At 43.8% G+C, this 13,928-nt stretch overlaps 1 protein-coding gene across 2 annotated transcripts in view; it reads left to right on the top strand.

The window, feature by feature from the left end:
• WTAP (WT1 associated protein) overlaps positions 1-8,855 on the top strand; it is a 39,910-nt gene extending 31,055 nt beyond the window's left edge. The window contains exons 7-8 of one of the 2 annotated variants that reach the window (XM_069955377.1): positions 4,161-4,315; positions 7,638-8,855. In XM_069955377.1, the coding sequence (XP_069811478.1) occupies positions 4,161-4,315; positions 7,638-8,212 (730 nt within the window). In that variant the 3' untranslated portion in view covers positions 8,213-8,855. Of the gene's footprint in view, positions 1-4,160; positions 4,316-7,637 lie in introns of those variants that run through there. The other variant, XR_011360322.1, reaches the window with a different exon arrangement.
• The last annotated feature ends 5,073 nt before the right edge of the window (positions 8,856-13,928 follow it).

Genomic DNA, 13,928 nt, shown 5'->3' with positions numbered 1-13,928 from the left:
GAAGCACTTAGACCAGAGTTAGGGCCCTATTCCACCGGACGACTATCGTTCGCATAATCGTTAACGATTAACGATCTCAAACGACCGCTATTGCGAAGACCTGAAAACGTTCACTCATTTCCATGGAACGATAATCGTTACTAATGATCGTATTTGCGATTGTTTTTTCTTCGCTATTGCGTTCGTATCTATTTCGAACGACCGAACGATGTCTTATTCAATGCGAACGATTTGCAAACGAGCAACGATAAAAATAGGTCCAGGTCTTACAAAGCGATCAATGATTTCTCGTTCGGTCGTTAATCGTTAACTGCATTTCAACCGAACGATTATTGTTTAGATTTGAACGATAATCGTCCGGTGGAATAGGGCCCTTACTTTAACAGTGTAACCCTTCATTGCTCTCCTTTTCGGCTTCAGCAGTTTAGAGCAGCTGCTTTTGTGATGGAAACTTCCTTGCTGTGAAGTTTTCCTTTCTGCCCACGTTGCACCTTGCATAGCCAGTGCATAAAGGACGGCTTTAAGGGATACTCCTTATTTCATTGTGGGGGCAGGATACAATACAAAAATTTTGACAACTTTGTACTGGGCTGTTAAGCAATGCAAATTAATTGGGACATTCACTTTAGCAGTGGACTACAGAGTAACTGGGAGTTTTGAATCTTATCCGACTACCTCTGTCTGTGTTGGGAACCGTCCAGCAGGAGTAACACCACCAGATCGAAACACACAGAGCAGGCAGCAGCCAGGAGCACCGCGGCAGAATGACTTTCTCTAGGGCGCACAACAGCCAATAAGGACTAAAAGTCCCCCTTGGGTATGTTCACACTGAGGAATAGGGGAAGAATTTCCCCATAATTGTTTGTGTATTTTGTTGACATTACACCTGTAAAATATGTACAGAGCAATGTCCCATTGTGTTCTAAGGGATTTTCGCTCTGCTGTTCATACAGTGGAATGTTCCGCCACAGATCCGCCAGAGCTGAAGAAGAGGAAATTTCAAGCGGGAAACTTTTCTCTTCAATTCCACGCCTATTCCTCAGTGTGAACATACCCGAAGAGAGAGAAATTACAAATGGTTTATTATATTTCGACAACCCTCCCCCAACAGTATTTTTTTTTCTTAATTCCTTATCGGACCCAGAATACCCTTTTACCCAAAGTAAACAATTGGGATGTTTTTGATGGGAAAGGTTAGTATTTTAGGTAATTGGTAGCTGCAGATGTGCTAATGTTACTTTTTTTTCTGAGCAATATTTTACTGCTTTCCAGGAACACTGAATGCATTTTCCAACTCTTACATCCTCTACTAGTACTTTATGGTTATCAAGGGAAAACTTATACTATACATACCGCCTCCCTGTGGCATGAAACAACAAACGTTCCATACGTCCCCCTGCTGCTCCCGCTGTGCCATCTATCTGTCCTGGTTGTGTTCTTATTCTGCTGGCTTCCACTGACATCCTACAGCCTCGGTCAGCTCGTGATTGACTGAGCAGAAAGCGGGATGTTAGCGAAACCCAACAGGGTAGGAAAACAATTGGGACCAGAAGATCACACGGCAAATGCCCTTACATATAACTTGTCTTTATCCCACAGGGGGGCAGTATATTGCTTGTTTTTCCTGGGAAAACCTCTTTAAACTTTTCAAGTCCTAAATGCCAGGCTTTTAAGTTATATCAAGGAAAGCAAAATCTGTTCAGCTGAATCAAGTAAATCGTTTGTGAAAATCCCACCTAAGTAATACTATACATTTGTACATGTGTATGTATACATGTGTATTTAGGGGCCACTTCAGCGTTACACATAGACAGGGAGTGAAGGGGAGTATTGGATGTGTTGTACATGTGTTCTATGTTAATGTCTTTGTTATTCCACATATAAATCCTCACTTGGTGGCTGCTGCAGAACATGTTTATGCACTGCACAGAGTTTCATTAGTTATTGAGAGCTATATATGTACCGCTTGTTCCTGTGCTGCACTACCACACTGGTCTGGGCTCTGATTGGGCAACAAAGACAGGTTTTCTTACAGTTGTTTTTATAAATCTACCCCAAGCGTGTGTTTTACATTACTTTTTGATTAATTTGGCCTATTTCCTTATAGGTGCATGTCATAGGAAGTAACCAAATTGCATAGTTATCAATAACTTCCAAGTAGAAAAACTTCGTTTTTACTGCAGCATTTAAAAAAAAGAGGGAAAAAAACAAAAACACTTTTTGGGGCAGATTTATCAAAACTGATAAACAATGTAGATCAGATTGGAAACCTTTTTAAATCTGCTCGAACTGTGTAATGACTGGTCACTACAGTGGCAGATGTGACAGTTCTTATATTTAAAAGAGGACCTGTCAACCGCCCCCCGTGGCGGGGTGACAGGGTCCTGACCCCCCGCTAGAGCCCCCTATACTTACCTGATCGCCCTGGGTCCTGCTTCTCGATCCGGTGACGGAGATTTCAGCGCCCGGCGCGTGCGCTCCTGAAATGGGTCCGACGCTCATAGAGAATGAATGGAGCATCGAACTCGCCATTCCTTCTCTATGGGCATCGGACTCCTCTCAGGAGCGCACGCGCCGGGCGCTGAAATCTCCGTCACCGGATCAAGAAGCAGGCGCGATCAGATAAGTATAGGGGGCTCTAGCAGGGGGTCGGGAGCCTGTCACCCTGGCACGGGGCGTGACAGGTCCTCTTTAAAGGATTTTTCTTTTAGATCAACTAGTGCCAGAGATTTGTTGTTTTTCTATTTAAAACTCTCCAGTTTTCCAGTACTTATTAGCGGCTGTATGTCCTGCAGGATGTGGTGTAATTCCAGTCTGGAGAGCAGGAGAGGTTTTCAAAAGGGATTTACTACAGCTCTGGACAGTTCCTGATGTGGACAGAGGTGGCAGCAGAGAGCACTGTGTCAGACTGGAAAGAATACACCGCTTCCTGCAGGGCATACAGCAGCTGATAAGTACTGGAAGATTGGAGATTTTTAATAGATGTAAATTACAAATCTGTCACTTTTTGACACCAGTTGATTTGAAAGAAAAACATTTTTTGTGAACCCCTTTTTTTAAACTAGTCTAAATCAAACATTTGACATTTCAGTGTTGTGTGTGACTATAGTGTGTCTGCCTTTCACAAGGGATAGCCGTTCCAACCAAGAAGAATCCTTCAGAGTTGAACATTTCTTTCACGCTCTTTACATGGTACACTTGTGGGAAACTATCAAATACAAGTTTTTGTTAAGTATTTCTACCTGGGTATTGGGGGGAAAAATGCAAAAACTCAATCTAGAAGTGATGTTCTCCTGCTTGTTAAATTGCATAGAGGAACTTTTAAGTGTTTAGTTTTATTTGTTGGCATATTAAAGGAGGAGTCTGGCGAAAATTTTCATTAAAGTATTGTACTGCCCCCTTAAAGTTATAGAAATCCCCAATATACACTTATTACCTGAAAATGCTTATAAAGTGCTTTTTTTCCCTGCACTTACTACTGCATCAAGGCTTTACTTCCTGGATAACATGGTGATGTCACTTCCTGGATAACACGCTGATGTCACTTCCTGGATAACATGGTGATGTCACCACTCGACTCCCAGATCTGTTCGGGCAGTGGCTGCTGGAGAGGATGATGGTTGTGACATCACCATGTTATCCAGGAAGTGCAGGGAAAAAAAGCACTTTATAAGCATTTTTACGTAATAAGTGTATATTGGGGATGTGTATAACTTTTGGGAGGCAATACTATAATAAAAAATCTTGCCGGATTTCTCCTTTAAGGTTTGAGCAGAAACCAATCCTGGATTTTCAATAATTGTTTATCCTTTTTTTACTATCTTGGTAGCTGTAACCAATGTGATGTAACATTTATCACTTTACTGGAGTTCTCTTCTCTCATAGGAGGTTGTGTCATCTGCAGATTTTTTATAGTACTTTTATGCTTGTATATTTGGCAAGTCCTTTTCTTTTGGAAGTAAAAATAGCCTTTTTAATGTGTCAGTAAACCTGAGAATCTCAACACTAGAGGAGCCTTTGGGTAACTAACAGCAAAACGTCTTAGGTTTTATATTCTCAGGAAGTTCTGAACTTATTTTTTGGATAATTGTAAAATATCATTTGTAACATAATTAATATGCTCTTGTTTTGATAAAGAAAACCCCTTTTTACCTTTACAGCCAAACAGGCAAAAAACTAATGGCGAAGTGTCGAATGCTTATCCAGGAGAATCAAGAGCTGGGAAGGCAGCTGTCCCAGGGAAGGATTGCTCAACTTGAGGCAGAGTTGGCTTTGCAGAAGAAGTATAGTGAGGAACTTAAGAGCAGTCAGGATGGTAAGGGTTACGGATACAAACAGGTTCATTACTGTACTTTTATCTGTACTGTTAAATAAATTTATTAATTTGGAGATACACAAACATGAAGGAGATGTGTCACCTCGACTTTCTGTTACTGATAAGAATCAGATTCTAAAACTTGTTCTTTTATTCTAATCTGTTTAATATTTTCTGACTTCAATTTTTATTTCATGTTTTGTACATTGTAATGGGGGCGGCCATCTTGCCTGGGCTCTTTATAACAGCCTTTATTGACATGCTTTACAGCAAGACTCATGGATGTAGACTACAATAGACAGACTGTCCCCTTGAGATGAATGTGAGACATTACTGAGCGCGCTCTGTGACCTGTGGAGAGGTCATTCCACAGGTAGCTGCTATTGTCTCCTCTGGTGTCACATGACGCTGCAATGCTTTACAGATCACTTTACAGCAGCCTCTTCGTATCACCACAGACACAACAGGAAGTCTTAGTTTTAGCCCCAGTGGTGAGAATGAGAACTGCAAGATGTCAGGATTATTGTATAATATAGATAGAAAAATGGAAAATTAGAAAAAAAATGTCACAAAAAATTCTTAAATATGTTTAATGAAACACTAAACAATAGGTTATTTTCTGATGACACTGTCTCTTTAAATATTAGGTCAAACTGCATTAATCCATAAAATTTTTAAATCTTAAACTAGGGCCCATTTACACAGCCTAACTATCACTGAGAGCACTGACCACCTAGATCAACGCTGAAGAAACAGAATCCTGCTGCCCATATAATGTACTAATGTGCTGGGTTGTAGGAGGCATTTTGTAGCCGCCCTTCCACTGGCCATACTGAGAGGCTCCTCTGTTTATCATGGATACGCTTGATGGTTACTTAGAGGGGAGTGGTCCAGAAAATGTATTTTGCTCTGAAATTGTTCACTGTACAGTTCTTTGATGAATTAGCTTTTGTAGTCCTAACCAATGCAAAACAAGAGTCCGTGGAGCCTCAGTTACGAGTCTCAAAACACGGGATAGCCATATATCTCTAGCCTGTTGCCAACGGGGTGCCTCCATGATGGGGAGAGCACCACACCACCCTGATAAATAACCCCTTAAGTCCCACTCGGTTGCGAGTATTGGAACATAGACAGGGAAACAACAGGGTGGCCACTTTTGTCAATGTCTAACTCAAGGTGCGAGTATTCCGATCATGACAAGGGCTTGCAAAGGCAGGCTTCCACCCACAGAGAGCCGTTTCGGGGTTTTTGCCCCTCGTCAGTGTGGGGGAGGATTCTGGCTAGTTGGGGCAATGAAAAATCAACCAACAAAACACAGTAATCACTGAACTCAAGGAGAACAGCGAAAAAAAATTCCAATGAAGTCCTCAATCAAGAGTCTCCACTGATGCCCCGAAACGGCTGTCTGTGGGTGGAAGCCTGCCTTTGCAAGCCCTTGTCATGATCGCAATACTCGCACCTTGAGTTAGACATTGACAAAAGGGGCCACCCTGTTGTTTCCCTGTCTATGTTCCAATACTCGCAACCGAGTGGGACTTAAGGGGTTATTTATCAGGGTGGTGTGGTGCTCTCCCCATCATGGAGGCACCCCGTTGGCAACAGGCTAGAGATATCTGGCTATCCCGTGTTTTGAGACTTGTAACTGAAGCTCCACGGACTCCTGTTTTGCATATTTAAATTTTTGGGAGCATCAGTGGAGACTCTTGATTGAGTACTTCATTGGAATTTTTTCGCTGTTCTCCTTGAGTTCAGTGATTACTGTGTTTTGTTGGTTGGTATTCCTAACCAAGAAGCGCTAATCATCTTCTAATTCCTGACTAATGGTGCGTTTACATAGACAGAGTTAGCTGACAGATTATTGAAGCAAAAGCCAGGAATAGGTTTGAAAAGAGGATAAATCTTAGTCTTTCCTTTACCTGTTCTGTTTATAGTCTGTTCCTGACTTTGGCTTCAATAGTCTGTTGCATATATCAGATACATCTGGCTGTGTAAACGTTCGCCAAAGCTATGTGCTCAGTATGGAATCTGGGTGGATAACCCGCTGCTTGCATCTCTGCCCGTGCCATAGACCCCATTTTATGCACAGGCAGATTCCGCCGTCCGCCCAAAGAATGAACAGGTTTGGGCAGACAGCGGAATCTGCCTGTGCATAGAATGGAGTCTATGGCTTGGGCAGACATGTGAGCGGCGGGTTATCCACCCGGATTCTGTACTGTGCATATACCTTAAGACACTTTCACCAATATAGTGTGTCTATTAGGATTGTATCTGTTACTTTTAGCATGTAAACAATGAATAATGTTGCTGTGTCCACTGTATACTAGACCAGGTGCTGGGCTTTTATTATCTGTGTCTACTATGCCTGCAGTTACTATAGACCAAGCTATAAGAGCTTGTTTAGAACCCTTTGTGGCCATTTTTGTCTATCGCTCTACACATCGGATTACCATCAGAAGGCAGTAGAGGATTATATAGTGGATATAGTACTGCTGTACATCAATAGTTAAAGAAATTGGCCACCTTTCCCCTGGTTTCACCTGGATTTCTTTAGACAAACACTATATTAGTAATATGTTACTTATTGATTATACAGTGGTCTGAAGTGCTGCCTTGTACATTTGTACATCAACAAAAAAAAGCTGAAACCTGGTCAACACCTATTACTAGAGATGAGCGAACCTGGAGCAGCTGGAGTCCATCCGAACCCGATCGTTCGGCATTTGATTAGCGGTGGCTGCTGAAGTTGGATAAAGCCCTAAGGCTATGTGAGAATCATGGATATAGTCATTGGCTGTATCCATGTTCTCCAGACAACCTTGGAGCTTTATCCAAGTTCAGCAGCCCTAGCTAATCAAATAGCGAACGTTCGGGTTCGGATGTACTCGAACCCGGTTTGCTCATCTCTACCTATTAACAGGATAGGTGATGGGGGTCTAGCTAGGACCCTCACAGACAATAAGAATATGAAGCAGCAGTCAAGCATGTGCATTACTGCTCAAACAGGACTAACTTGTACAGCACACAGCCATGTTTCTGTCCCATAGACTTTAGATGGAGCAGCAGTTGATCGTGCATGTTGTTGCTACATTCCTTTATGACCTGATCTCTGTTTATTTAGATCTGTTTAGTCTCTTTCTGGCTTTGGCTTCAAATCTTTGGCAGATAATCTGTCAAATAATGTTTGTGTAAATGGACCCTTAGTTTTGGTAATTTGGTACTTTAGTGTGTTTGTGATGGAGAGGAGATATCTATCTATGTATATATCTCATAGCTTTTGTTTTCTTGATATTTTAACTCTTTTCATTTTGATTTTCCCTGACAGAGCTTAATGACTTCATCATTCAGCTGGATGAGGAAGTGGAAGGCATGCAAAGTACTATCTTAGTTCTTCAACAGCAACTTAAAGAGTCTCGTCAACAGCTGTCTCAGCTCCAGCAACAACAGTCTCAGGTTTCTGTTAACAGGACTCCAACAGAGACCAAAGAAGAGGGAGAAACAACAAGCAAGGACTGCAGCCGTGTGGCAAACGGACCAAGCAATGGCGGCTCTTCCCATCAGAGAAGTCACAGCTCTGCAGCGCTTTATAGGGAGGGTAGTAGTGCAGAAGAAGACTTTCCTGGGTCTCCTGTGAATGAGGGAAAACTGTCCAACCACTCAGAGGAGAGAACTGGTAGAGGGGGGTCAAGCTACTTAAATCAGCTTAGTACTGGGTATGAAAGTGTAGACTCACCTACTGGAAGTGAGAACTCTCTCACTCACCACTCTAATGATACAGACTCCAATCATGACTCTCAGGAGGAGAAACCAAGGAGCGCGAAAGGCAACAGAACTGTCAGCTCCCGTCACATTCAGAATGGTTTGGACTCCGGAGCAAATGTACAGGGATCTGTTTTGTAAAAGAGAAGAAAAACTTGTTTATTTTTGTTTTCTATGAATACAAATCATTTAATTTCACAGTTCATACTGTCTGAGAATAGTGTATATTTTGTCATAATTTTGCCTTTCTGAGTTGTTTTTTTGTTTTTCCATTGTTTGAGGTAATATCTGCCAATTTGGTCATTTTAACAGTTAATTACATTGAGAGTTGCAAACAGAATTGACATTTATGTAGACAGTTATTTTTATGTAAGATAATTAAAAGTTGGAAAATAACTTTGTAAATTCTTCATATTAATGATGTCTGTTCAACTTCTAATATCTTAAACTTTTTGCCGTGTAGTTGGATTTCTACCATCTCTTTATTACCATGTTTTCATAGTACTGTGTGGGGAAGACTGCCAAAGGACACCCAGTAACATCGTTTTATCACAAAAACTTCTCTGTTAGGTTACCTTCAACTGAGTTTTTTTTTTTTTTTCTCCTTCGGCAAAACTGTACATACTATTCCTTCTTTAGATGGCTGAATGTTTGACACTAGTGTGCAGTTATTCAGTTTTCCAGACCGTTGTACCTTGTTTATGCATATGATCCTGTGACGCCAATATTACCTTGCCTGTACTGACCAAACCAAAATAAAGATTTTTAATAATGTCACCTCTTATACAGCTTTGTTGACCGTATTTGCCCTGTAAGAGAACATTGATACAAAGTGTCACGTGACATGTAGACACGTGTTGGAGTATAATCCGTAAGTCTGTCACTTGGTCATCACTCCTGATGCTAAAATGTACAAAGTCCCTCTGGATGACTTTGCACTACAAATCCCACTGACTGCGATAGGGTTCATGGTGATAAAAGTACAATGCCAAGGTGTCATGGCTGCAGGGTTTAGATTGACAGGTGTACAAACCAAACTATTTGTGTCATGTCTTGCTAGTGGCAGCTGCAGAGACTTTATTTAATTTTTTAGGCCTTTAGATCAAGTGTGGAGCATGAAAACATGACCCCAGGTGGACATCACTCCCACTTACACTTCATTTAATCAGTTAACTGTCATCTGGGCGGGGCTTCATGGCAGGTGAGTGCCATCTCCAGGCTGGGGAGAGTGCCCAACTGTCCACTGATGAAAAGAAGTGATTTTAGAGCAGAAAGAAGATGCAGACAAGTAGTATATGGGTGCGTTCACACATACAGGATCTGCAGCAGATTTGATGGCCGAGAATTGATTTGCTTTGAATCTGCAGCAGATCCTGTACATGTGAACGCACCCTACAGGTGTATGTATGGGCAGCATCCAAGGGTGTGGAGAATACATAGAGTAAGGGGGCGAGTGTGTCGCTTTTAGAACTTAAAGGGCTATTCCCATCTGAGCTTGTTATCCCTTATCTGCTGGGGGTCATAACAAGGTCTTCCATCTAAATGTTTTTCTTACGTAAAAATCATGTAAGGCTAGGTTCACACTGCGTTTTCAGCATCCGTTTAACGCATCCGTTTTTTGCAAAAAACGCATGAAAAACGGATTGCAAAAAACGGATTCATTTGTGTGCATCCGTTTTTCCATTGACTTCCATTATAAAAAAAAACGGATCCGTTTTTTTTGACGGACCAAAAAACGTTGCTGACCCTATTTTTCTGGACGTTAAAAAAAAACGGATCCGTTAAACGGATGCTGAAAGCGCAGTGTGAACCTAGCCTAAGTAGGAGCTAGAAGAAGGTATAATGGTTAACTCTTACCTTATCCTGAAGATCTGAATAACCTGAGGCCCAGTCCATTAGAGCAGGCAGAGACTGGGCAGACAGGACGGCTGGTTTGTATATTTCTATACGTCCCCTAGTTGTGGCTGCAACAATCCTACAATGATATACACCGCTTAAAGGCTGAAATGGCCCACAGGAAACATTCTATAGACTGCCTCAGTTATAAATATATAAAGTAATGCTGCATATAGTATTACTTGCCCGTCTACCTTCATTCAGCTAATGTCAGAAATCACTACCCCCTGGTTAAGCTGTTTACTAAAGGGGTTCTCCAGCGCTACAAGAACATGGCCACTTTCCCCGATATGTTGTCTCCAGTTCAGGTGCGGTTTGCAATTAAGCTCCATTTACTTCAATGGAACTGGGTTTCAAAACCGCACCCAAACTGGAGACGAGTAGGGGGGAAAGTGGCCATGTTTTGGTAGCGCTGGATAACCCCTTTAATACAAGTCCCAGAATACATTGCTTTCCATCAGCTTTTCATCACTGCCCTTCCACCCTGCGTACTTCCCTCCCACAACACTCCCATGCTTGTGTCATTCGGTGCTCTGCTTACAGGTGCTTACACATGTTTAGTGTACGTGCACACTATGGAATTCCCGCTTATGACCCGCGGCGGATTCCATCGCTTGTACCCGCGCATCATGCCCGTGCCCTAGACACTATTCTATGCAGGGATGGATTCCGCATTCCGACGAATAAATTGACATGTTGCTTCTTTCGGCAGGATGCGGAATCTGCCCCTGCATAGAATAGTGTCTATGGCACGGGCAGAGATGAGCCGCCGCGTGTGGGTTTGAGCAATGGAATCCACCGCAGGTCATATGCGGGAATTCCGTAGTGTGCACGCACCCTAAGGGCCCTTTTACACAGAAAGATTATCTGACAGATTATCTGCCAAAGATTTGAAGCCAAAGCCAGGACTGGACTTGAAAAGAGGATAAATCTCAGGCTTTCATGTATGACCTGATCTCTGTTTATAGTCTGTTCCTGTTTTGGCTTCAAATCTTTGGCAGATAATCTGTCTGTGTAAAAGGGCCCTTACACTGAGAATCTGCTGGGGATCGTCTGTATTTGATCTGCAACTGAAGTTAACCTGTTTATGGCAGCTTGGTGGTGGTTGTATATCCAGCAGGCTCAGGAGCTGGGCCAGCGGTATATCACAGATGACATCTGCTGGAAGCCAACCAGTACTTTAACCATCTACATGCTACAATCAATCAGAACTGACACCTGCCGCAGCTGTCAAGGGGCCCAATCGGCACCTCCACTTCACAGTGACTCTCTCCATGTTTTCCAGGACTCCCTGGGGCTGCAGCCAACTACTATAGGCACCGATAATCAAATGCAGAATGCTTGGGCTCAGATGGACTTGGCCTGTTCGAGTTGTGTTCATCCCTAGTGGTGACGTTACTCAGCGGTGGCACATGGGCTTATAGTCCAGATCCAGCCACGCATGATGGAATATCTCGGGAGGGGGGAGGGGACTGGGGAGTCGTGGAGGCAACTTCCTGTCAATTAGGCGGGGCATCACGGCCCAACTGCTGTGAAGCTCCGCCCAGTTGACACTGTTAACCGATGAAATGAAGTGAGAGTAAAAGGGGGTGGCAGCATCAATTTAAATATAATTTTCTGTAACCAAAATACTATAATTTTCTGTACAGAACATTTTTCACTTTCCTCACCCTTCCTGGTCACGCTTGCTGTATAAGGCATCTTGATGTAGTAAAAGTGATGGGCCTGTGGGTCTAGTATATGGCTTCACCCAATAAATGCTTTAATAGAAAGATAAATCTTAGGCCGCATTCACACGTTCTGTGTTCCATTACAGTGCGGCGCATATCTGTACAGTTCCTTCACTCCCAGCATCTCATCACAGATGCTGCCCGGGCGGGGGGGTCCGTTACAGGCATTTCACGTCCGTGTTCCATGCGGAACGTGTGATCGAGGCTCTAGGGTCTTATTAGACAAGGAGTTTTATAACGATAAACGTTCGCAAACGAGAACTGCCTGAAATCACTCACCATATTACACAGAGCGATAGTCGCTACTATGATCGGTTACTCCATCTTATCCCAGCGAATGAGCGAACCATGTGCAATTACACTGAATGATTAGTGAACGACTTATAGAGCGTTTACACACAGAGATTTATCTGACAGATTTTTGAAGCCAAAGCCAGGAATGGATTTGAAAAGAGGAGAAATCTCAGTCTCTCCTTTATGACCTGTTCTCTGTTTATAGTCTGTTCCTGGCTTTGGCCTTAAAGATCTGTCAGATAAATCTGTCTGTGTAAACGCACCATAAGGCTGTGTTCACACTACGTATATTTCAGTCAGTATTGCAACCAAAACCAGGAGTGGATTGAAAACACAGAAAGGCTCTGTTCACACAATGTTGAAATTGAGTGGATGGCCGCCATATAACAGTAAATAACGGCCATTATTTTTATATATAACGGCCGTTGTTCTAAAATAACAGCAAATATTTGCCATTAAATGGCGGCCATCCACTCAATTACAACATTGTGTGACCAGAGCCTTTCTGTGTTTTCAATCCACTCCTGGTTTTGGTTGCAATATGAGGACCACAATACTGACTGAAATATACGTAGTGTGAACATAGCCTAAAGATGGTTTTGGCGTCAGCACAAAATCAATGATGAATGATTTCTCGTTGGTCGTTTGGTCGTTGCCTGCATTTACACAATACGATTATCGATTAAATTTGAACGATATAAGGAGTTTTCCACAGTAATCGTCCCATGTGATAGGGCCCTTACTTTATACATTATAAACAATATACATACTACACATTATAGACATTATACATTATAGACAGTGCTGTGCCCACATTACCAGTGCTACCCCCACAATCCCAGTGCTGTGCCCACAATCCTAGTGCTGCACCCACAATACCAGTGCTGCGCCCACAATCCCAGTGCTGTGCCCACAATCCTAGTGCTGCACCCACAATACCAGTGCTGCGCCCACAATCCCAGTGCTGTGCCCACAATCCTAGTGCTGCACCCACAATACCAGTGCTGCGCCCACAATCCCAGTGCTGTGCCCACAATCCCAGTGCTGCACCCACAATACCAGTGCTGTGCCCACAATCCCAGTGCTGTGCCCACAATCCCAGTGCTGTGCCCACAATCCCAGTGCTGCGCCCACAATCCCAGTGCTGCGCCCACAATCCCAGTGCTGCGCCCACAATCCCAGTGCTGTGCCCACAATCCTAGTGCTGCGCCCACAATCCCAGTGCTGCGCCCACAATCCCAGTGCTGTGCCCACAATACCAGTGCTGTGCCCATAGTACCAGTGCTACCCCCACAATCCCAGTGCTGCACCCACAATACCAGTGCTGTGCCCATAGTACCAGTGCTACCCCCACAATCCCAGTGCTGTGCCCACAATACCAGTGCTGTGCCCACAATCCTAGTGCTGCGCCCACAATCCCAGTGCTACCCCCACAATCCCAGTGCTGCGCCCACAATCCCAGTGCTGCCCCCACAATACCAGTGCTGTGCCCACAATACCAGTGCTGCGCCCACAATACCAGTGCTGTGCCCATAGTACCAGTGCTACCCCCACAATCCCAGTGCTGTGCCCACAATACCAGTGCTGTGCCCACAATACCAGTGCTGTGCCCACAATACCAGTGCTGTGCCCACAATACCAGTGCTGTGCCCACAATCCCAGTGCTGCGCCCACAATCCCAGTGCTGCGCCCACAATACCAGTGCTGTGCCCACAATCCCAGTGCTGTGCCCACAATACCAGTGCTGTGCCCACAATACCAGTGCTGTGCCCACATTATCAGTGCTGTGCCCACAATACCAGTGCTGCGCCCACAATCCCAGTGCTGCGCCCACAATCCCAGTGCTGTGCCCACAATCCCAGTGCTGTGTCCACAATACCAGTGCTGCGTCCACATTACCAGTGCTGCGCCCACAATCCCAGTGCTGCGCCCACAAT

Source organism: Dendropsophus ebraccatus, chromosome 15 (genome assembly GCF_027789765.1).
Source record: "Dendropsophus ebraccatus isolate aDenEbr1 chromosome 15, aDenEbr1.pat, whole genome shotgun sequence".
In the NCBI taxonomy this organism is placed as follows: Eukaryota; Metazoa; Chordata; class Amphibia; order Anura; family Hylidae; genus Dendropsophus; species Dendropsophus ebraccatus.
This window is presented reverse-complemented; position numbering and strand designations above follow the sequence as displayed.